The following is a 24671-nucleotide window of genomic DNA, read 5'->3' as shown; positions in this document are numbered from 1 at the left end:
CTTTTCTAATATGCTCATATTACAGATGGAGGGCCAAACACTAAAAACTTAAAGTGATGGATTGGCTGATGACAGACAGAAGTGGTTTTGTAGGGACGAACGGATCGTATCATTCATGTAAATATGATAATATTCTGCACAACAATCCAGTAGGAAATCATATATTTGGATGTGCAATAATATTCTTTAATCCTGAGCAGTTGAAGAGACATTTATTTGAAGGAATTCCAAGGCCATTCTCAGGCAGACAATAGAACTTGTATCATTTTCAATACAAGTAAGATAGCAAAAAATACGTTTTTTAAGAAAAGTTCTGGCGATGGATGGCAGTGGTGACTGCTCAACAATATGAATGTATTAATGCCACTGAAGTGTGTGCTTAGAAATGGTTAAAATGGTAAATTTTATGTTATCTTACCACATTTACACATATGCATTTACCACATTAGATGCTTAAAATACAGTATGTGTATTTTATCACAATTTCAAAGGATAAGCCAGGTAACATACAGAAGGTAGTTGAAAGAACTCCCTCAGGTTTCAATTTCCAGTCTGGCTTCTTACCTTTAATATTCTCCCAAAGCATATCTGTGAGCACTTTGATGAGAACAGTGACGGGTACGTGCCTGGCTGTGAAAGTGTGGGCTCTTCCAGGTCTAACCTCCTCCCACGTAGGATATAGTCTCCAACAAGGCTCCTATGAACATGTCCCTCAAGACAGCTCAGCCAAGAAACTGGTCGTAAGCACGCCACAGTTAGATGGATGCATTGTTACTCTGGGGTCCAATTTAGGACGGTTATCAACACCAGCATGGCTGTCCGCATGGGAAGTGAGAGGTTTCCTCAGAAAGACCCAACAAATAATGTTCCCAAATTACCTGGAAACACAGAAGTTTCCTTCTGAGAAGTTTCATTCTCTAATTCTTTGGTCATCCATCTTGATCCTGACATTTCCTGCCTTTCCCATCTGGAGATGACTCCTTTGTTTTAAGGAGTTTTGGTGAACATGAAGTTTAGTAAAACAGAAAGGAAGACATTTTTGAAACGCAGACATTGTAAGCCTCACATCAGGCACTCAAGAAAAAGAGGCTGTACCCCAGAAACATGGCCACCAGTTTGGGAAGAGTGTTAGCACAAGTGCAGATATACAAAGACATGAGGAGCTAACAGTTGATTGTTAACCTCCCAAACTCAATTCAATGTGACAGTGACACTTCACAGCACATTGCGTCCAATCTCATTTGAAGCTGACAAAGATTGTTTCTGCTTTACATCTATTGGTTTATTAATGGTCTACAGCCTCTTAAGCAGATGCATATTCATTAGGTAGCCAGCTGTTAGGAGGTTCCCAGATGTCGAATGTAACTCTGTCTTGGAACATATTTTTTTTTTTCCTTATCATGAAACAAAGTAATTGAGGCCTTATTAAAGAACCAGCTAATTACTAAAGCGGTACCTTATGCCACTTTTTTATCATTCAAATCTGAGAACTCTTGGGACGTCTGAAAAATTTGGTGAAGAGACAGTATTTAAGAGCCAATCTTTATTGTATATTTTTATATATAGGCAGATACTGTATGTGTAGAGACACACATACATACACTTCCACACTGGGAAGTGTGTCCTTTCCTTGGCTCATTGCAGGAATTAAGTCTAAAGGACAACACTGATAAACCTAGTAAATTAATTAAAATTAAGGTACCTTGATAATATTTCTTTTTTTTTTTTTTTTTTTTTGAGACAGAGTGTCACTTTGTTGCCCGGGCTAGAGTGAGTGCCGTGGCATCAGCCTAGCTCACAGCAACCTCAAACTCCTGGGCTTAAGCGATCCTACTGCCTCAGCCTCCCTAGTAGCTGGGACTACAGGCATGAGCCACCATGCCCGGCTAATTTTTTTGTATATATATTTTTTAGTTGGCCAGATAATTTCTTTCTATTTTTAGTAGAGACGGGGTCTCACTCTTGCTCAGGCTGGTCTCGAACTCCTGACCTCGAGCGATCCACCCGCCTCAGCCTCCCAGAGCTAGGATTACAGGCGTGAGCCACCGCGCCCGGCCGATAATATTTCTTTAATTTTATTTTATTACTTTCCTGTAAAAGGGGACTTGAAAAATGGTTCTTTGTGTAACCTGTGCCTCAAATCTCATTTTATATTTTCCAGTACAGATTATATTTTTTCCCCATCAAAAATAAGTTCAACTATTGGCAATCAAAGAATTTTCAAAATGCCAGGTATCTCCAAATGTCCTTTCAAACCCTATTCTGAAGATGTCAATTCAGATAATCCCTTAAGAGCACCTTACATCTAGCAATTCCATTTCGACTTTTATTTGGTGGTTGGGAATCTCAATTCTACTTCTTGAGCACAAGAATCGCAGGAGCAAATGAAGAATTGTCAAGAGCACACAATCTTTAGAAAACGGATTCCTTAACCACACCACCCACGTTAGCCATCGGCTTGCTCTTAACACAGCTTTTGATCCCTTGAGGTGCCTTTGTGTCATACTTACTCCAAATCTGCTGGATTTTTTCTGCTTTCAAGATTTGGCTAATGTCTTATGCTAAGTTGTATCACCATTTCTACAAAACAAACAGAAAGGTTTACCCTTCAGAAGAGATCAGTTTTTATTCGCTCTGTGGCTTATCTTCTGCTGTTGACCTTTAGAAAATGCAAATAGATTACATAAACATTTCAGTGCTTCCTTAAAAAACATATTAGTTAACAACCATTTACTAGCTGTCTCTACTACACGTGGAACATTACGTGGTGTCTGGAGACAACATGGTCAGAACTCAGGGATACGCAAGGAAAGGCTGACACTTTGTATGGCAAACTCTAAATTCAAAGGTCTGAAATGTTAATTGAGGGGTAATGAGGAATAGTGGAAGGAAACTGAATTCAGATTCTAAGGCCCTGTCTTAGGACACATGGCCTTCCCAACGACCTCGATATCTCAGAGCCTCAGTTCCTTCATCTGTAACAAGGGGATGGATAGTAACTGTCTTACCTCCTTAGCTTAGGGTTATTGTGAAGACCAGAGATGAAATGATCGTGAATCCACACTGTAAGCTGTAATATGCAAAGGCAAGTTATCACTGTTTAAAATACGCAATTTGCGTTTATAAATGGCCCCTTAGATATGCAAACAATTTATATCTTTCACATATAAAATAGCTGCTAATGCATTTCGGCTTCAACAGTAAATACCAGACCATTGCCATACAATTTTCCACTCCAGTTTCTTAAAGTCCAAGTGAAGCAAGCCCTGTGTGACAACCATTGCAAGGAAAGCAAACGGAGCCTTCAGAATATTCCATTTCTGGTGGTGACAGTCCCCTCCGAGGAACTTTTGAGGAAAGTGAACCAATTACTTAGCATCCTAAACACCAATTGTAGCACGGTCCTTTCCTGTCTCCCCCTATTCTACTCCTACGTGAAGCTCCAGCCACACCCACTAAACTTCGGGGGTTCTTTCTCCACGTGGAGTCCTCATGTGTGTAGTTCTCCATGGCTGGATGACCCGTCCTCTCGCTTAGCCTGGGTGTAATGTTGAGGTTCAGTAAAAAAGGAGATACAATGTAGAAAGGCAGCATGATATAGAAAATGCTTTAGAGATAAATCTACTGAGAAAAAATATTTAAACATAGATTTAGATATAAAATATTTACTTCCTCTAAGATATCCTTCTTAAAGAAAAAATTTATTTAAGATTACAGGTTTTAAATATCAGGAAAGATATTCTACTATGCTGCCACCAGAGGTTGGTTTGATTGCTCTGAAGAAACAACACTTGAAAGCTCCTATTCTTTGAAACTAATTTAAACACATTGAATTGTTGAAAGATTAAAAACCGCAGTCAGCTAATTACACTCCCTCTCATCTCTTATTCAGCAAATGAATCACTTTTCATTACCACTTAGCTGAAGTACATGAATTTCTGCCTAATTAGAAATGTTGTAGATGGAACATTAGCAAGAATGGAGCAGGTCAGGTTATCTTTGCTGCTTCATTTTTAATTCCTAACAGTAGAGTATGATAGGAAAGAATAGAGAAGTCATTAAATAATTTTAAATTATTTATAAAAATTACTTTGCCCAAATCATAATTATTTTTTCCCTAAATGGTTTCAAATGTCTAACAGAATGAAAGAAAATGCAGCTCAACATTGATTTTAATGAACATTTTAATGTTATGTATAACAGAACATTATGAATACAATGGAAACAAAGTTTTATCAATTTAATAAAAAAATTTTCAACATAAAGTGGGGAGGTGATAATTTGATATCTATATTATAATATTTATTTTGAAAAATATTCCCAGCTTGAGGGTGAGACAATTAATTTTGCATTCCAAACTCTAGAATCATGATTTTCATGTGAGCTTAATGCAGAATTACAGCAGAAAAACAAAAACATTTTAATTAATTTCCTTTATTTGTCATTAAATCAATAAAATCTTTGACTGCTACAGGTCTCCTTTAATAATATATATTTAACTCCTCTCTATTGGAACCATATTGCTAATGCCATATTATATACACTCAAAACCAAAACAAAACAAATACTGTATAAAATCTAAAAGTGAACATTGAGTTCTAGCATTTATATTTAACTTAAGGTTTTAATGGATTTTTACCTTTTCAGACACCAAAAAAAGAAATAATAATAAAATAAATATTTTTCTTTTTTGACTGTTCCTGACTTAAATGATGGCTACAGGGATAAACACGGAAGGAAAGCCTTGCCAAGTTAATCACTGCAAACTGTAAATAATGACTGCTGAAAACAAACAAAAATACTGGAGGGTTTTTTTTCTTTTAAAGGAAACCATAGAGCAGTCCTGAAAAAAATATTTTTTCCTAGTTTTGCACAGGATAATTATAGCAGAAGACATGGGGAAAGTCCCATAGCTATCACCAATTGCTTAAAGAGGTTTTGTTACAATAAAAATTTGGATAGTATAATAGCAGTGTTCCTGGAACATTAGCAAAAGTATATATACATTCCAGTTACCTTTGATTTAGCCATAATCACATATGTATGCCTTTTTTGGACAAAAATATATATTTTTATAAAAAACTGATCATCCAACTTTAATGATTTCATATATGGACTCAAGAGTGGTACTAAAAGGAACAGACCCAATTATGACAAGGCGATTCAGGGACAGAAAAATCAAGTTCCTCAGGAAAAGAAAGTATAAAATTAGAGATTCAAACACATTTATTCAGCCCTATTCCAGTTTCCCCACAAATTATGATATTAAATGGGTTCTTCAATTTATAAAGGCTTTCAATGGTCTCACCACCCCATTGTGGTCTATTCTCATTGGAAAAAATGATTCTGACTGCCTCATCTGAAGTGCTCTTGCCTGGCCTTCTAAAATACTAGATATTTCACTTTTATAAAACAGCCTTTTTGGTTCTTTATGTAGGTTTATTTTAATTAATTGATAAAGGGGAGCTGATTAGCATTTTCCATCCCGACATCACCTATCTGCAAAGCTGAAAATTCTTCATTCAATCTGCTTCTTTACAATCTCTTATTTGCTAAAGTTGGCGAAATTTGCAAAGGCATCTTGCTTGGGTTGCACAGTTCCAGAAGTCATGGCTATGTTGGGCATGCCCATTCCCATCGTGCCTGTCAAGCCCATCCCGGCAGCTGACATCCCTATGTTCATGTTCATGCCCATCATGCTCTGGTTCATCATCGGAGTATTTCCAAGAGGGGCCATTCCCATGGTGCCAGTCATCACATTGGGCATGCTCATAGGCATGGGTCCCCCCATCAAAGTGTTAGTTTGGGGCCGGACAGGAAGCATGTTTGATGGAGAACTGAGGTTCACGGCGCCAAAACTTTGAGTCATCACATTCATAGGCTGTTGCATATCTACCAGAAGAAAACAGACAACTTTACCACAATGAATTCTTAGATTCATAGAGTAGAAAACTAATAGAATCTTCCTGACCATCAATACCTTTAGCCCCAGCAAAATTCCTTTACAGTGATTTTTATAAGAGAAGTCAATTAATTTGCACTGGTTACTCTTGAGAAATATTCAGTGGCTCTTGGCCCTGGTTTTCCAGAGATGTAGAAGCAGTAGGAGTGGGCTAGGGGAAAAACATGAGCCAGTTTAAAATATTCTTAAAAATTCTATTGTTAAAGCCTCCCTAACAAGTTGTCAAGAGCTAATGTATATCAAAGCCTTTAAAAAGTTTGTATCTTTTGACTCACTCTGTTTTTAGAACATTACATGAAGAAAAAAAAAACATAAGTACAAAGGTTTATACAAAATCCTGAAGTTATTTATAAGAACAAAAGGCTGGAAACAATTTAAATAATTGGCAAGAGGAACAGCACAATGATATGATGGATAACTATGAAGATCTAAAAATCATTTTTTCCTAGGAACACAACACAGGAAAAACAATCATAATTTAATGTTTTTTTTCTTTCTTTTTTTTTCCCCCTGAGACAGAGTCTCACTTTGTCACCCAGGCTAGAGTGCAGTGGCACAATCTAGCTCACTGCAACCTCAAACTCCTGAACTCAAGTGATCCTTCTGCCTTGGTCCCCCCACTAGCTAGGACTACAGGTGCTTGTCACCATGTCCAGCTAATTTTTTCTATTTGTAGTAGAGATGGGGTCTTACTCTTGCTCAGTCTGGTCTCAAACTTGTGACCTCAAGCAATCCTCCCATCTCAGCCTCCCAAAGTGCTAGGATTACAAGGGTGAGCCACCTCTCCTGGCCTTATAATTTAATGTTGAATGAGAACAGCAAGAAACAAAACAATAGAGAGAGAATGATAACAAGTATTAAAAATACGCTTAGAAAAGGCTGAAATAAATATGTATTAATTACCCCTAGCCTGTGGAATTCAGATGATTTTTGTTTCTTCATATTTGCCTGTATTTAAAAAAAATGTATACAGCAAATATTTTTATTTTAGTAGTCAGGGCCCCAAAACTCACCACAATACAATAAATATTGTCATGACAAGGGTAGAATACAAAGTAATTCAATGTGCCAGAGGGATATGAAGTGAGTACTATGTGAAAAGATCTTAGTTAACAACTGTTAGTTATATATAGTTCATGTCATGTATTTTATCTCATAGCCTGTAGTAGTCCTGGCATCAGGGCAAAAGATTACAAGTACACAAAAAAGTGGGATGTCTTGAGGTAACTTACTCTGTTGCTGAATCATTGTATTGAGCGATGGCTGCTGGGGCTTGGAAGGCTGCATACCAGGTAGTAAGTTGTCTAGGCTGATGTTTACACTGGGGTCAGACCAAGTAGAAGGCAGGGTTTTGCTGACTGATTTCTGGACCATATCTGTATTCTGATTATAGAGAGGATTAGGCTTCTGCAGCACTGTGCTAACATTTTGCAAAGGCTGAAAAATAGAAAAATGCTCTAAAGATTAAGCATCTGTTCTATAAAGATTTATCAGATGGCAATTTAATCACAATTTAATCACAGTAACAAACTTCTGAAACCAAAAGAACCACAAATGTTCTATGCTAGTTCTATGTAAAAGTCTTTAATACTCTGAATCATAAGCTTCCCAGAGAGGTTCCTCTAAAGTTCCAATCAGGTTTGAGGTGGAAAAAACCAACAATATGTCTACACTAACAGTTATTCTCCCGTCACCCACAGTCTAGAAGCCACTACCCCTAGCAAATGCTCAGGGCAACTACCACCTTCAGGTTAGTACAGCTTTAAGGAGATAATACAAGTGGAAATTTATTCTCACAGAACAAAATTCTGGATATAACTTCTCATGTTATAAAAAGGCCAAACCATGAAATAGCAGATTATATTTCACATATTCTGATTGACATTTCCCTGCCCTGTGCATACTTCTGCCTAAAGTGAGCAACACTAGTAGAACTTGATGGACCAATTAAGGAGAAAAAATAAATTCAGGAGAAAGAAGCAGAGGTTCCCGGTGGTTACTAAGAGTAACTGTGAAAAGGACAGAAAAAAGGAATAGGAACAGGAAGAGTAAGTACAAATGTAGCAATGCAAAGAAACATAATAGTTACAATTAAGATCACAAATAAAGTAGAATGACTTTATAAATCGTAAATTGTATGTTAAGCCTAATTTCTGTTACACAAAACAGTCACCTTTCTGCTTCTTTCTTCTCTTCCTTCATCCTAACACCTCAGAGAGGAGAATCTACATATTAAAATGAGTAATTAGCATCATCAACAAATATTCTCAATACCCTGAGTCAAAAATAGCAAGTACAACTCAGTACAACTGGTACAACTCAGACATATATTTTCCAAACCTGAACTTGTTCAAACTCTATATTAGGTAATTTGGACTAAACTATAAAAAAGTGAATGAAGAAACTCCCATTTTGGTTGTTTTCCTTTATGAAAATGAGAGTTAAAAGAAGAATCTATATAATATAGAGTAGACCCAGAAAGGGGAGGAAGAGTTACCATTTGAAAGAATAATTTTCTATATCAACAATGACTGCTGACTACCAACGAGTGATAGTTCTTTAAGGACATGACCAGAAACTTTACTGAGTGAATGGTTAACACGGATGAAGCAATATCTCTATTTCTTTCTCTTAAAAAACAATTTTAACAACTATTAAATACCAATTTGTTACAATTCAATAAATTTTCAGCATGTCCCTCCTCTGTGTAAGGCACCATGCTTGGCTTTACAGTGACTAGAAGATAGATGGGCGAGAAGGCCTTGCCCTCTAGAATTCAAATGACTACACTAGGGGAAAGAGTGTAAAGTAAATGCAATGTGCTAAAGTGGTACACACATGGTTTGCTTACTTTCTGTTTTATGCTAGTCTATCATTAGATGAGTTAAGGCACCTCAAACATTATGAACCACAATTTCCAAGGGAAGCAGACAACTTACCTGTGATCTTGACATGGGCAAACCAAGCCCTACAGCATTAGTGGTCATCATAGAGAAATTCATACTCTGGGAAGATGTCATGGTTGCCTGGGATGAGCCCATAAGATCAAACAGGTCTGAAGAATTTGAGGCAGCTGGAGATGGGCCTAAAGCTGGTTGTGAGCCACTAACAAGTTCTACAGCTGACTGTGAGGCACTGCCAAAAAGCTCGCCACTGGAAGCAATAGGGCCAGATGGGGCTTGGTTGAAGGCACTCCAGTCACCAAAGTCTCCATTCCCACTTGTTGCTGTTACTAAGACAGAAAGAACTGTAAGAGTAAGAAACTTTCTGAAATGCACAGAACAAATTTAACAATCTATGAACTGAAACAAATTAGAGTTGATCTGAGTCCATCCAGATTAACATCTGCAGGTACCATCTCCATCTGGACGTTATTCTTTCTCATGAATATTACACAAGAGTTAACAAGGTGGCAAAGAAAAAAAAAACCCTCCTAAATATAAAGTAAAACTCATCTCTTGGCAGGTCTGTGGGTGACATATAGAAATTACCATAAAGACTTCCCTTCAGCCAAGTCTGTATAACAAATATGCTTCCACCTGAACAAACAGGATCTAGCCTTGGACTCTGAAAAGCAAGAAGAAAACTCTAAACTGGTTAAACTTTTTGCTGGGAGCTCCAGAATCCTCATGTGAGGAGATACTCAGTAAAATCAAAGAACTCAACTCATTTAGTGCATTCACTATTTGGAAGATTCAGGAGAAATCAAACTACAATTTATACTGCCTCATGTAATTTTTAAAACCCCAAATTCATGAGATTAAATTTATTTTTTTTAAAAAACCCACAAACACCAGAAAAGCATGGAGGAAAAGACCTAATAAAATTAAGGGTAGGGTCAGTAAATGTCTCTAACAAGTTCTCACTCATTTTGGCATGCTTCCATTACCAACACAATGGCTACAGCCATGACGTAACCTTAGTACACTGCTTGCTTCAACTAGTTCAACATATTTAAATTAAAAGAGGGGAAGGAAACTCATGCTAATATTAAAAAACAAAACCATATCACTATACTTTATAATTACAACAAGTTTAATGTTGAATGAATTCAATATAAAAATTGATAATTTTTATATTTTAATTTGATATTTAGTTTATACATTAAATATAATTTAATTTGAATATTTAACATATTCAAATTATTTGCATAGTAGGCAACTTTACACATATAAAAACTTTCAGTATTAACTGATAGACTGTACTGGTTAAGAGCATGGATTTTGTATCTTACTAGTTTTGTAACCCTAAGCAAATTACTTAACCTTTCTGTGCCTCACTTATAAAATTTAAGTTGTGAGGATTAAATAATTTAATATGTAGTAAGTGCCATTTAAAGTTCGTTATTGTTACTTTGAATTAATTGTGAAAGCCCAGGTGAGAGCCACAGCACTGCACTCTTTCCTTTAGGTATGCCATATAAAAGTGTAAGTCAAGCTTCTGTAAATTCTGTATTCATAATAATAACTATGTGGAACACAATGATTTTAAAGACAAGTGATATTTTTGTAAAAAAAAATTTCACTAGGCTATACATATATCTAAGTAAATAAATCTTTCCTTAAGAAAGGGACAAACAGATAAATATGAATAAATGGAAGTTGAAAAAGCAAAAGGTAAAGAAAGAGCTACAGAAAACCTGTCAGCTGAAAGCAAGTAGTATGTATTTCCAAGTTAATTAACACCATCTCTTTGCACTCCATGTTCATTTACAACTTGGAAATACATTTTGTCTAGTCTAAAAGGTAACCAATCACTGCAATACGGTGTCTCATTATGCTAAATATCAAGAGAGAACAATAACATGAAGTCTTTAAAATTATATTCTTTTATAATTATATTAAAATATAAGCACCCTCAAAAGGGAAAATAATTCTAACTCATTTAGAAACCTCAGGCTCTACCAACAATTTAATATAAAAACTGGGCTAATATTCATTACCTCAGGGTTGTACTAAAACATCTTTGATCCTCTTTATGAAAGAGACTGTGTTAAGAGCTTTACAATTCTATATATTAAACAATTTAAATTAATTTAAGCAAGGCTACTGGATAAAAGTAAATTTCATGCTGATTTTCTATTTGCTTGATCTATTAAACAGAACATCAATGGAAACTGGGGCAAAATGTGTTGCCCCATCTGAAAACTTAGTATCTGAGATGATTAATCATGGAAGGAAAAGATTTCTAGCGGGGCATATATTGTTTAGAAATGATTAATCATTGTTGCAATAGTTCCAGCCCCCTGTGTAATGGTGATCAGGTTATATTAATCACATGCATACAGATGAAGAGATGTATTACTTAGGCAACATTAATATATTCAAATTATTTGCATAGTAGGCAACTTTACATACATAAAAACTTTGAGAATTACATAAGAAGTATATAAAATTAGGGCAATGTTTATCTTTCACTTTGATTTGCCTAAAGTAAGGTATCAACCCTTACAAGGCATAATCATACTTTCAAAATGAAGCAGTTAATTACTCAACAATTCTGGTTTATGGGAAGTACTTAGAATTTACAAAAGTAGGCTGTCAATATAACCCCAAACCACATTAAAAGCTTTGCATCTTTCTTCCCAACTCCTCACAAACCTAAACCAGACGTTACTAAATATAAATTTTAATCTAGTTTAATAGCAATAGATTTTACTTATAATGAATAACACTAATTCAGTTAAATTACATCCTTCTCCCCTCATGTTTAAGATAGCTAATTTTTAAAAATATTATGTCTCAAACTTCAGACTGACTAGACTTTATAAAACAAACACCACAACCCATTTACAACCTAAAAAAGAAAAAAAAAGATAATAATGAACTTAACTCCCTAGTCTACATCCTTCTACAGACATTACTTTATCCTCATAAAAAACTGTGAAAAGTAGTATTATTTCTAGTTTGAGAACATTGGAGGCCTTCCCAAACTTAAACAGCTACCATAGTGTATGGCAGAGGTAAAATATTAGTTCAAAAAGGAAAGAAGACAAGCCCTTCACCTCAATCCTTGATGTTTAAGTCTATGTTCTACTCGAATGTTGGTATTTTAAAAAAATTTCTATTTAACATAGTGTGAGAGAGTTTTTCTGAGGTTCAACTGCTCACTGTTTTAGGGTATGTCAAAATGAAGTTATTTTTCACAGAAATGCTCTTAAGATATCTAAATTACAAAGGAATAAATTTTTGTAAGATAGTTTTCCCAATTGCAATGTCCCCAACTTTCATTTGTGAAAATTATAAGCCAAAAACTAAACATAAACCATAATATTCTTGCTGCTAAGATGAGTTTATACTTATTCACATCCCCTGCCCAAAGCTAAACAAGTCACTTATGAATACAGACAATTTTCTTTAGATAGTACCTGTGTAGTCTGCAACCATATTAATTCATTTGGCACATTTAAGACACTTGCCTAATAAAATACCTTGTGAATAAATTCTTTAGGAATTATGAATTATAAATATTATAAAGAGAAGAAAAAAGTCAAAAAGAAGCCAATTTGAGGGGTAAGGAGTTTTTTATTTTGATAAACCTTTATACCTTCTGGCCAATCAAATCACATTATACCTTGGGGAGGGAAATTATTGCCTGATGCAGCAGCTGAGCCGAAGTCAGCAAATCCCCCGAATAAATCAGCTGATCCTCCTAGAAGTTAAGAATGAGGAAAAAGTTAAACTGTTAGAACTACAAAACAATTGTAAACAATTTCAGGAAGCCATTTTAGCATGACACAAAAAATAACCAATATTAGAGGCCCCACATGCTTCATAAAAGCTTAAGTTTGCCAACCTAGATTTTCATATCACTATATTCCCTGTAAGCTACCACAGACTCTTATGATCCTTAGTTCTATATCTAATAAATGACACTACATTTGTGGTTAAAGTTCTCTCTCACTAATATTTCATGAACGTAACATGGACATATGGTTTATCCAGCTGATTATACTCTTTATAAGAATCTTCAATGGCCGGGCGTGGTGGCTCACACCTGTAATCCTAGCACTCTGGGAGGCCGAGGTGGGCGGATCGTTTGAGCTCAGGAGTTCAAGACCAGCCTGAGCAAGAGTGAGACCCCATCTCTACTAAAAATAGAAAGAAATTATATGGACAGCTAAAATACATATAGAAAAATTAGCCAGGCATGGTGGCACATGCCTGTAGTCCCAGCTACTTGGGAGGCTGAGGCAGGAGGATTGCTTGAGCCCAGGAGTTTGAGGTTGCTGTGAGCTAGGCTGATGCCATGGCACTCTAGCCCGGGCAACGGAGTGAGACTCTTGTCTCAAAAAAAAAAAAAAAAAAAAAAAAATCTTCAATGGATGCTAAAACCTGACTAAAATGTTGCTGGGGAATAAGACATTTAGAAGACAAATAAATGAAATGAATAACCCTTGATAGGACATGGGATTTTTAAAAAAGTGCTATCCTGACAGAATTGAGACATGGGGAAATTTAAATATGGTCATATATTAGACACGAATATTTTAATGTTAAATCTCAAGTGTAATTATATTATGATTATAAAAGAGAATGTCCTTGTAAGGAGATATATGAAGAAGTATTTTTGGGGAAAAATGTCATGTTTCCAACTTCCTCACAAACGGTACAGAATAAACCAATAAAACAATAGATAAACAACTAATAAAAAAGAACTAGAGAGTGAGAGATAAATAAAATGGGACAAATTTTCTCTTTAAAATAAAAAATTAGAAGAACAAATTTGAAGTTCATTTGTATAAAAATCAATTTAAATGGATACAGGGGGGGAAAAATCAATGATTTTGGTGGACTATTTATTCTCCTATTGTTTACTCCATGAGAGTATACTTGTATTTTAAATGCATGGAAAAATAGCTTCTTGCTACTTCTAGACTGTTGTTTTTAAAGGGGTTAGATCCCAATCATAAGTCTACAAATCAATCTGTGTGCATAACATCACATTCTCATACTAATTTTTATTTGTAAACACTACATCATGGGTAAGAATATTTACTTTTATCTACAATTTGAACAATAACATTATTTAAAGCTTTAATATCCCATTTTCTCCAGCTCATTTATCAATGAAACAGCCAAAGATCTAAAAACTTTAAATAGTTGTCCTTATTTTTGTCTGTCCTTAAAGATTTCACCTCTTAAGAGTCATAACCTTAGAAGTTTACAGCAGCAGTTAAATTACGGTGCTTTTAGTGTTATGTGAACATTATATAGGTTACATCACAGATGCTTAGCCTGCAGTGCTTAGAAACTAGCCAGGTGGGACTGGAACATCTGGGCTGCACTCAAACACCACCAGGGACAGCTTCCAACATCTGGTGCCATTTCTGAATTGTCTTATCGCTGCAAGACATTCTGCCCCATCTGCTACACTCAACTGGGTTAATTAAACTAGAACCATCTCCCCTTCTTAATAAATGGCCAGCAGTAATAAAAGGAACAAATCAGCTTCTGATACATGCGTACCTGGTATTTCTTATTAATGCACATTTACTGTAGTCAACTATCAGCAGGCATAAGTAATTTCTCATTCCTTTACCACATTATAGATGCACATGTTCACATATACATATCCTCACTCACCAGAGAACTAATGCCAACCAAAGCAAAGGTTTTCCGGTTCTACTAACACTATAGCTTATAAGTCAAAATTTTATATCACCTAAAAGATAGTATACCAGTGATTTGCTTTTTCTTCCATAAAGTACATATATTGTGATAAAATGTGACAAGGAGCACAAAAGATCAATGAACTATGGTTTTAAACTATATAAATAAGTACATATATTAATAAAAAACTAGCACAGAAATGAATGTTTCTATTCTTAAGTTGTTTTCTGTAATGTTCCTTCAAGTTAAAAATATTGGTCAAAATATGCTATTGAGTAATAGAATGATAGTTAAATCAATTACATCATTAATGGATTTGAAAATTGGGGATTGTTTTAACTTCCTTCACCCAAGCAGGGAATAAACACCTATATGTAATTTATTATGCTAAACAAGTTAGGGATTTTCAATTCTTACATAGTCTAGGCCACAAAGAAAATTCATGTTGAGGATAAAAGCACTGAATGCTGTAGATCACAACTGCAAAATGGGTAAAAAACTTTGTTTTTGAAATATCCTCAATTTAATATACCAGGTAAATACCCACTTTGGTTATTTTGCTGCTCCACCTTCCACTACCTAAACTGAAATCATATGGTGTTCACAATTTATCTACAGCAAATATGTACTCCTCTTCACCCATACTACAGGGAGCTTGATTTCAACATGTCTAATTTAAGAACAATAGGAATAATGAACAGAACATACATATAGGTACTTTACAAATAAACAGCGCCTTTCTGGAAAAGGATGTAGTTTTTTTCTCTAATCTTTTCAAGTGCCACATATTATGTTTCTATTGGTACTTTACACAATGTGATCTTCAACTTGGAAAACTGTCTCAAAAATTCAAACTCTATTTCATTTATGAAAAGTTTCTCTCTCCTAGGACTATCTATATCTATATGTATGATATTCATACCAAATTCCAAAGAAATTTTCTATACTTAAGCATTTTCCCAGATAACTTCTATCTAAGGAAATGTAAATAAAAGAGTCTACCAAAAATTGCTACATGTGGAAGACTGCTAATTTTCACAGGAGCTATCCTTCAAGATTCCCACATGAGAGCTGTCATTATAAATGAACCATTTCCATCTGCCTTTTCAGGGCAGCAAGGAGGTTATTTACAATCACCAGCTGGGAACATGTATTTTCCAAAGCAATACTGTGAACAAGAAAATATAGCTACACTAGACAGTGTTTAAACTACAAATGAAAATTTTCTTCAACAAAAAATCAGATCTATATTACATTAGGAGAAAGAAATTTGACATGAAGAATTCTAATATAAACAAAATTAAAGAAATGACAAAATGCAAAAGAATTTAAAAATCCATGGCAAAGAATTATTATCTATAATATACAAGAAGTTTTAAAAAATCAATAAGGATGAGTACCCTCAATAGAAAAAATGGACAAAGGGCATGAACAGACAAGTCACAATTGACCTATAAAAATATGAAAAGTTCAAACTCACTCATCAAACAGATACAAAATAAGATGAAATACTATTTTCTCCTTACCAAACTGGGAAGTTTTTAAAGGTGCTATTATGCTACTTTATTTATAATAGAGAAAATTTTAGAAAAAAATTAAAACAAAACCTAATGTTTAGAAAACAAGGGACTGATTATTGAAAGAAATTATAGTATAGACATATAATGTAAGATCAAAAAGCAATGAAAAGTTTTGTAAAAGAACACCAATTATCATAAGGAAATGGTCATGAGATCTTGGGTGAAAAGCAGTTTATAAAAAAAAAAAAAAAAAAAAACAAGCCCCTATCTAAAATCCTGAAAAAGATTTGCCACATAATAAATACTTAAATAAATGTACTGACTGAATATACAGAAAATCTGTTCAAAAAAGAATATTCATCAAAGTAATTAATAGTTAATTTTATGTGTCCTAATTATGGTGAATCACTTTTTTCCACCAAATTGAGCATGCTTTACTTCTTTTAATTATCAGAGAAAAGGAACATATACTTTAAAATTTTTATTTTTAGTAAACTTGGGTTAAAACTAGAAACGACCCCATCCATATTCTAATATATAAGTTGGTATGTTGAGGATGTAACAAGGTGAATGTTTACATATTTATGTAAATACACTACTCCACTAAATAACATATTTAGTTATGTAAATATCCTCAACTAACTAGAAAGTACTGGGTACAAAGCAACAGGTTCAAATGTAAATATAATAAACATTTTGGATTTGATATACCTTAATCCTTTTAAATGGTTTTTTTTTAAGAAAATAATTCAAAATATATTGCAAGTATTTCTATTTGCACTGATCATGGTGTATTTTCTTTCCAACTTCATTTACTATACCAGAAATATCTTGTATAATAGTATGTTAATTAGACCTAAATTTCTTAATTACAAAGAGACAAAGGAGACAACCTGGACTTCTTTTTAAAGGAGATATACTAAAAAAAGAAACAGAATGTTTTTTGGCATTCTATTTCTAATTGGCTTATTTTCTAAATATAGTCATGCATTGCTTAACGATGAGGCTAAGTTCTGAGAAATACATTAGGTGATTTCATCATTGTGTGAACACCACAGTGTACTTACACAAACCTAGATAGTACAGCCTACTCCTTCTAGGCTACAAACCTGTACAGCATGTTACTGTACTGAATACTGTAGGCAACTGTAACAAAATGGGAAGTATTTATGTATCTGAACATACCTAAACATATAAAAGTACAGCAGAAATACAATATTATAATCTTATAGGAGCATGGTTGTATAGGTGGTACATCATTGACTGAAAACATCATTATGCAGTGGATGACTGCACTTTAAATTATTATTCATTTCTTAAAATGTTTACTTAAAAATGTACTATATGTAAAAGCTACCAAAATATCATATGACTAGATTTTAGAAGAATATCACCACAATGGGACATTTATCAAGATAGTCTGAAATAAATCTTGATAAATGATTAGGTTTCCCATATATATATATATTTTTTTTTTCTTTGTCTAACCTAAGTACTCTTTCTCTGGTATTCACATACCTATTTTTAAACTTGGTAAGATATTCTACAAAGATTTTATCAAATATACTTTTGAAGATGCTAACAAGAAGAATGTAATAATACAAAAGAAGAAAATGTGAGCATTTTCTCAGAGGATGTATTTATCTGGTGAGTGTACAGATGCAGTATCTGCTTAGCTTTACAGCTTGTGCCTACATTACTTGCATGATGGTACTATTTATAAATATGGGCACATCTGGTAAATGACACCCAAATGGCATACCAAATAGCAATGTTAATACGGTAAATTCTTACACCTTCTCATGTGTAGGTGCTAAAGATTTAATATCCAATTTTCTTTCACTGCTGAATTCAACTTAAAATATATTATTAAAATATTTAAAGAGATTGAGGGTAACTAAATTTATACACTGATTGAAGGGGGATCTGCACAAACTAGTTAAATACACTGTTTCAAACAGGAGAAAGCTTTAAAAAACACTTCTGATGTCAATCCACATTCAATTGCTTTTTATTAAGATAAAATACACCTTAAGTCAAGAAACCTTCCAGATTTCATTCAAAGTTTGTCTCAATTACTATATTAATATTAATTGCTACTTCTATTTAATTAGTCAATCTACTGTTTGCACTGGAGAAGAAAAACCACTCAAAGGTTTCTCGCCAAGCAAAGGAAGTATGTTTGTATTTAATAATTCTCTCTGTTTGTTCACAGCAATCTTGATATCACCAAGGAAAAAAGTTACATTCACTCATCTGACCTTCCTAGTTAATTCTTCTCTGATTGCTCCATTAAAACTTCCCATAAATGCATGAAAGGGGTCCTTTAATATTTCATGCCAGAAGTCCAAAATAGTTAATATTCTGTGACACTGTGTCTGTGTGTGTCTGTGTTATATTACAACATGCTAACTACCAGTTAATTCTATAGTTTAAATCTCAAACATACAAAAAGACATCACATAAATTGTTAAACTAATGTAATTGTTTGTAACCTTAGGCATTACAGTCCAATAAAGTTTAAAGAATAATTTTAGGAACAGTTACAGAAAAAAGGTGAAGAGAATTGAAGAATCTCAGAACGTAGCTCAATCCAGATGTCCTATAAAGTTCATTCCCAGTCTAAGAATTTTATGATAGTAGGCAAGAAAAAGAAAATATTAAGGGATTTATATATTATATTAATTAAATACATGATACTATCAACAAAAAGTAATTTCCATCACTGACTTACACTTAAATGCTAATTTAGAAGTTTAAAAACAATTCACCTTTGAAAAATCATCACACAACTGGGAGCAACATATTTACTTTGCACAATAGTTTTACCTCCATCTTGCTGTCTACATTTTAATGTGAAATGAGGCTTGGAAAGACTGTCTTTAAACAGAAGCTGTATTTCTTGAGCTGTTCTGACATATAGCACAGTAGATTATTAAAACTCCATAATCACCAAATGCAACCCTAAAAATATCAATTTTCTTGAAAACAATTTATCAGGAGTTACTCAAATAAAATCTAGCACATATTGGAAATCAAACTGAAGAAATGATCAATCACATCTACAAGAAAATTGCGGTAAATTGTTCTTTTGCTGTAGCCTTCATAAAACATTTTTGCTAAGTAGTTACACACTTTCACAGAAAGCCCAAAGCACTCGGCATTTTGATAAGTAGGTAACCATTTGTGACTCTGATTAATGATTACTTCCTCCACTTGACCTTTCCATGAGGGCAGGAGTTCTGTTTTACAAGCACCCAGACCAGTGCCTGGTTCAACAAATATTTGTTGAATAAATGAATGAAAAGTTAAATGAACTATAGGCATGTCCATGTTGACAGCCAGAATTAAGATTTAGGGAAAGATAGTGAAATGTGCAGAGCAGTACATTTTGCTTATAAAGAAAGCAAAGGAGGCAGTTCTAATGCAATTTTTTGTTTCTCCAAGTTAATCTTAAGAAACTAAAAGCGGGACTATAGACTCCAAAATCTTTGATCATGGAAAATTTCAGAAAGTATACAACACCTTGAAATACCACTTATTATTAATTAGGGAGGAAGCACTACATCAGATAATAAGGAGTCATTAAAATATAAGTATTACAGTGATTTGAGAATACTATTATTACTCCCCAATATTTATTGACTACCTACTATAAGGTTTTGCTAGGTCTGAGGTTTAGAAAAAGGTATAAAACAGTGTATTCCTTTTAAGGGATAACTTACAGAAATGAAAAAGATAAACAAAAATAACAACACAGTAGCTCCAAAGAGTGGTAAAGACGACAGGTACTAGGCAAATTAAGAAGAGACAGAGATTACCAAATATCAAATTTTTAAGCACTCTTCTCCCTTAGTTTAGGCAATTAAACAATTCCCCCCAAAATAAAGCTCAAGGTTCACTAAATTCACATAAAAATAAATCTAGTGTAAATAATTTTATTTTTCATTTTATCTTTTATTTGGCATTTTTAAAAATGACTATGAAACCATGTTACCAAAAAGAAAAAGCCAATATGAAAGCTTACCTGTTGATTGGCTGGTGCCATCAAACAGATCAACAAGGTCACCAGATGACTTGCTGCTAGGCACTGAAGTCTGAAAACAAACACGTAACTAATAGGCTTAGAAACATTTCTACTATTTTTTCTAAAATCAGCTCTACCCAACTCTAATTCCCAATTTAGACACAAATACCTATAATTACCTTAATAAGGATAGATTAAGTTTTTTGGGGAAAAAAAAAAGAGTACTGACCTTGAATGGAGAGACAGTAAGCATTTTTAAGTCATTCTATTTCCAGCAGTGTAAAAATCCCTAACATTCACACTCTTTTTTCCTAACTCATTTCTTTTCATACTGCATTCCACTCTAAAAACATACCTCCCAGATCCCACTCAAATCTTTATGCTATATATCAGAATCATTTAAGAAAAAAATGCCCTAGCAGTTAAAAAAAAATATGCCTCAGTCCCATATAATATATTGAATCATAATTGCCCACGATGAGACCTTGGCCTGTTAAAATGTTACAGAGCTCCCCAGATCAGTCCAAGGATTGAGATCCACTGGATTAGAGGCCAAGATCCTATCCAGCTCTAAAATTCCATGAACTTTAGCAATACTTAATGTTTGTATACTACTAGTGTAATACTATGTTGTCTTATATACTTTGACATCTAATTATTTCATATTTAGTTCCCAAACTAAACTGTGAGGCCTGTACTTGTAATACTATTTTTGTCTTCTCCATAGTACTAAGCCCCCTGGACACCTATGTCCTATATGTTCAAAACATAAACATGTTAAATTAGAACTCAATTGTTAGGCAAGAGGGAAACACTAAATTCCTAGGCATGTTAACTTAAGCTTTGATTAAAATATTACAGTGTGGTCCAAAAAAACCTTTAAACTAAAAGAGATCCAAAGTAGTTGGGTATCTTTTCAAGAATGTCAGCCTTCTAGATACTTCTTTTATAATAAAAAATAAAAAGTTTATACTACAGATATAAAATCTTTATGGCAGAGTGAAATATATTCAAACTATACTACAAATTGATATTTTAAATCCCTTAAGGTATGAGATAAAAGTCTTATTTTTAAAAAAAATTACAGTTTGGATAATTTTTCTTATGCAACCTTAAATGAGTTCTCCATGATAGTCTTTATGACTATCTATCGGACCCTATACAGCCACCAGTAAGCTAACTGTGTCTATAGGAGAGGAAATCTAAGACCACAAAGAAATAACAAAGCCATTTTCCTCTTTAAGTACAGCTAAAGTTGAGTTACAATTTTGAGATTTTCATTAAAACTAAAAAGCTCACATCATGACCAAGTGTGGCAGCTCATGCCTGTAACCCCAGTGCTCTACGAGGCCAAGGTGGGAGGACCACTTGAGCCCAGGAATTCAAGAGCAGGTTGGGCAACACAGTGAGACCCCCATCTCTACAAAAAATTTTTAAAATTAGCTGGGTGTGGTGGTACACACCTGTAGTCCTGGCTACCTGGGAGGCTGAGGTGGTAGGATCACCTGAACATAGAAGTTCAAGAATACAGTGCTATGATCATGCCACTGCACTCCAGCCTGTGCAACAGAGCAAGATCCTGTCTCTTAAAAAAAAAAAAAAAAAAAAAAGTCACATGATGGGTGAAATTATACACCAGTCCAGAAGGTATTAATATTTGGCAAAAGGTGACACAGTACTTACTGCCACTCAGCATTCTTAGAGTCACCTACAATTTGCTGGGTATATTGAAAACTTTTTCCCAGCTTTTAGCTACTTCTGTTGCAGAAACATCAATTAGATAAACAGTAGTGGGGGAAAAGTGACAAAAGTAACAATTGAGTCTTCTGGGGCAAATCTCCCTCTTTGGCAGATTTCAGTCTAAAAGAACAGTGTTGGGCCAGCTACCTAGAAGGTTGATCTCATTTCTGTGGTGAATAAAAACAAAGGTGGTATAAGAGGCAGTGCTCCTAATACTGATCAGCAATGACTGCAAGGCAAATAAGCCTCCCTTTAGAGGTATCATCTCTATGTTAAATGAGATCATTCCCCTTCTATATCTTTAGTCCCTCTTCTGTCATTTCTTAAAACTTGCAAATACTTCCAAATACTTGCAAATACTTTTCTTAGTGAATCTACTTGTGCTTGGTAACCGGTGGTGGTGTCTAGAAGGAAACAGATGCACTACATTCTGATTCACAACCTTCCCTGAATGAACCAAGAGTGTCATTTCCACTTTCACAGAAAGTGCACAACCATTCAGCAATTGGACACGTTTCTTCCCCCAAAGAGATTTCTTATTATTAATGACTCTGAGTAATACATGCCAGATGATCTATAATTAATATGATTGCCTAGAAATGCCCAAGCCTACTAACTGCAGGAATTCTAAAAGTAGTTTATAAAAATAAAACCATGTATAATGTGTAAACTCCTGCCACTTCCCACCTTAACTGAAGACTGAGGTGTATGGGTTGAAGGATTCTGATCTGGACTTGCTTTGTCCCCTGTGTAATGTGCTGCTGCTCCAAGATCAATGGTTTTGGAAGGATTTGCTGTACGCTTGTGTCTGGTTGTGGTGGTCTCTGTGGCCTGTGTGATATGAATATGCTTTGTCGTCACAGTCTCCTCTTCATCTTTGAATTCACCTTTGGGAGACCTGCCTCTTCTTGCTTTCTTTTCCTCATCACTGTCGCTAAAAGATATTAAAAATGAAGCAAAATAATAAGACTTGGGATTATTTTAAAATGGAATCCTCAGTGATTTCAAAGAATTTCAAATGCAGTAACTCCAAAATTCCATACTTTGACTATTTGACAGGGATCAACAGAATGTACTAAGCTGTCTGAATAATGATATGTGTGTGTTGGGGAGGGGAAGTGTGAACAGACAGAATTCTCCTGTAGGTAAGTCTAAAAAAGTGCTACAAAAAGTATTTACATAAATGTGTACAAATAAAAAATGTCTGAAATAATGCAAGTTTTTGTTTATTATAGATTTAAAGCTTAATTAAAAATAAAATAGCAGGATTATTACATCAGAATCAACTAATAAGACCCTAGTAGTTCAAACATATGCATTTGATGACCATTTTCCTGAAATGGACTGTGTATAAATGGCTACATTTCCGTTTTAATAACACAATTCTGTCATCAATTTTCATATATGAATGCATATATATAATACTATAATTTCAATGAGTACTTTAAAAAATATTATCCTGTCTGAATTCAAAGATTAAACTTTCACCTGTAAGTACAGAAAAATATGAGGTAATGCACTTCACAACTGAGTTCTATTTTACTATAGTATCAGGAGATCAAACTTTTACATAACTATGGAAATCATTTTATAAAAAACTTAATTTAACTATATTTAAAATGTTTTTTAAATAATTCCCTTTCAGTCACATTGAAAAAAATTTTTTTCTTTTTTTTTTTAATGGTGTAAAAGAAAAAAGAAACTGAAGAGTAAAAAACTGGGTTTTTCATATGCTAGGAATGAAAATATCAGTACTAGTCTGTTCACCAGTAATAAGCTATTGGGTTTTTTTTTTTTTTCAGATGCAAGTAGGACAGAGAGAGAGAAATTACTTGAAATATGTTCCATTACCTATATTACTTAATTTTAGAGTAGGTGGTTTAATTTATAAATATCTTGGAATAAAATGCTTAAAATTCTCCTTTAAACTATGACTATTACTGATGCAATTTAACTTAGACTAATCTAAAGCAATTTTTACTTAAACATAAACCAATTTGGAACTTGTATAAATCAAGGATCAAAAAGAATGACTTTCTACATAGAGCAAAGGGGTTAAATACATTTTTAAAGAACCTACAAGTTCTGATAAGTGTTCAAAAGCCCTAATTTCTCAACAACAAATGACCTACAGATTCTCACTATCAGTCCTATCAGCAAAACTGAAATTTCTTACCTTTTTGATATCTAATTTTATTTCAGTACAACATAATTTATAAGTTGAAAATATAAATCTGACTAGTACACAATGAAATGGAAGCTTCATATCTGATCAATGTTTAAGAATTTCTGAATCTAATAATGAACTAAAAAGTCAGAAATTCTGGTAATATGCAGAGAGGTCACATGCAACTTTGTCTAAAAATTTACTCTTCTATCACAAATACTCCAAGATGAAAAGTTCCTGACATGTCCCATTGTTACTATGATAAATCGTATTCACCATATCTTCACTTTTTTTTTAAACCTTAAGTACTCTATATAAAAGATTTGGAAACTCTAGGAGATCCTGTCTTATAGGCAACATAGAAAAAGTAATTAAGGGAGAAACAGAACAATAAAAAAAGAGAATACAGAAACAATGCCAGAAAAGCAAAACTGAGGATTGAAGGACAAAGGATAGAAAGTAACAATACAGGAATACACATAGTGATCTCTAACCAGTCTACCCTACCTGATTCCCAGACTTCTGCAGGAAATAACGTAGAGTGGCCAGAATACATGGCCACTATGTTTTACAAACCAAGCCAAAAACTTATATATACAGGCCACAAAAACATTAATGAGGGAAAAATAGCACAGAATATTTG

At 34.0% G+C, this 24671-nt stretch overlaps 1 protein-coding gene across 2 annotated transcripts in view; it reads right to left on the bottom strand.

Annotated features, from left to right (window-relative positions):
* Positions 1 to 4166: 4166 nt before the first annotated feature.
* The window catches only part of CLINT1 (clathrin interactor 1), a 62310-nt gene continuing 41805 nt past the window's right edge, over positions 4167 to 24671 (bottom strand). Inside the window, exons 7-12 of one of the 2 annotated variants that reach the window (XM_045551271.1) lie at positions 22549 to 22795; positions 20122 to 20191; positions 12536 to 12613; positions 8902 to 9194; positions 7195 to 7399; positions 4167 to 5892 (exon numbers count right to left, since the gene is read on the bottom strand). In XM_045551271.1, coding sequence (XP_045407227.1) covers positions 5546 to 5892; positions 7195 to 7399; positions 8902 to 9194; positions 12536 to 12613; positions 20122 to 20191; positions 22549 to 22795 — 1240 coding nt within the window. In that variant the 3' untranslated portion in view covers positions 4167 to 5545. The remainder of the gene's footprint in view (positions 5893 to 7194; positions 7400 to 8901; positions 9195 to 12535; positions 12614 to 20121; positions 20192 to 22548; positions 22796 to 24671) is intronic. The other variant, XM_045551272.1, reaches the window with a different exon arrangement.

The sequence above is a fragment of the Lemur catta genome, chromosome 5 (assembly GCF_020740605.2).
Source record: "Lemur catta isolate mLemCat1 chromosome 5, mLemCat1.pri, whole genome shotgun sequence".
Classification (NCBI taxonomy): domain Eukaryota; kingdom Metazoa; phylum Chordata; class Mammalia; order Primates; family Lemuridae; genus Lemur; species Lemur catta.
The sequence above is the reverse complement of the archived record's forward strand: the minus strand, read 5'-3'. Positions and strand labels throughout refer to the sequence as shown.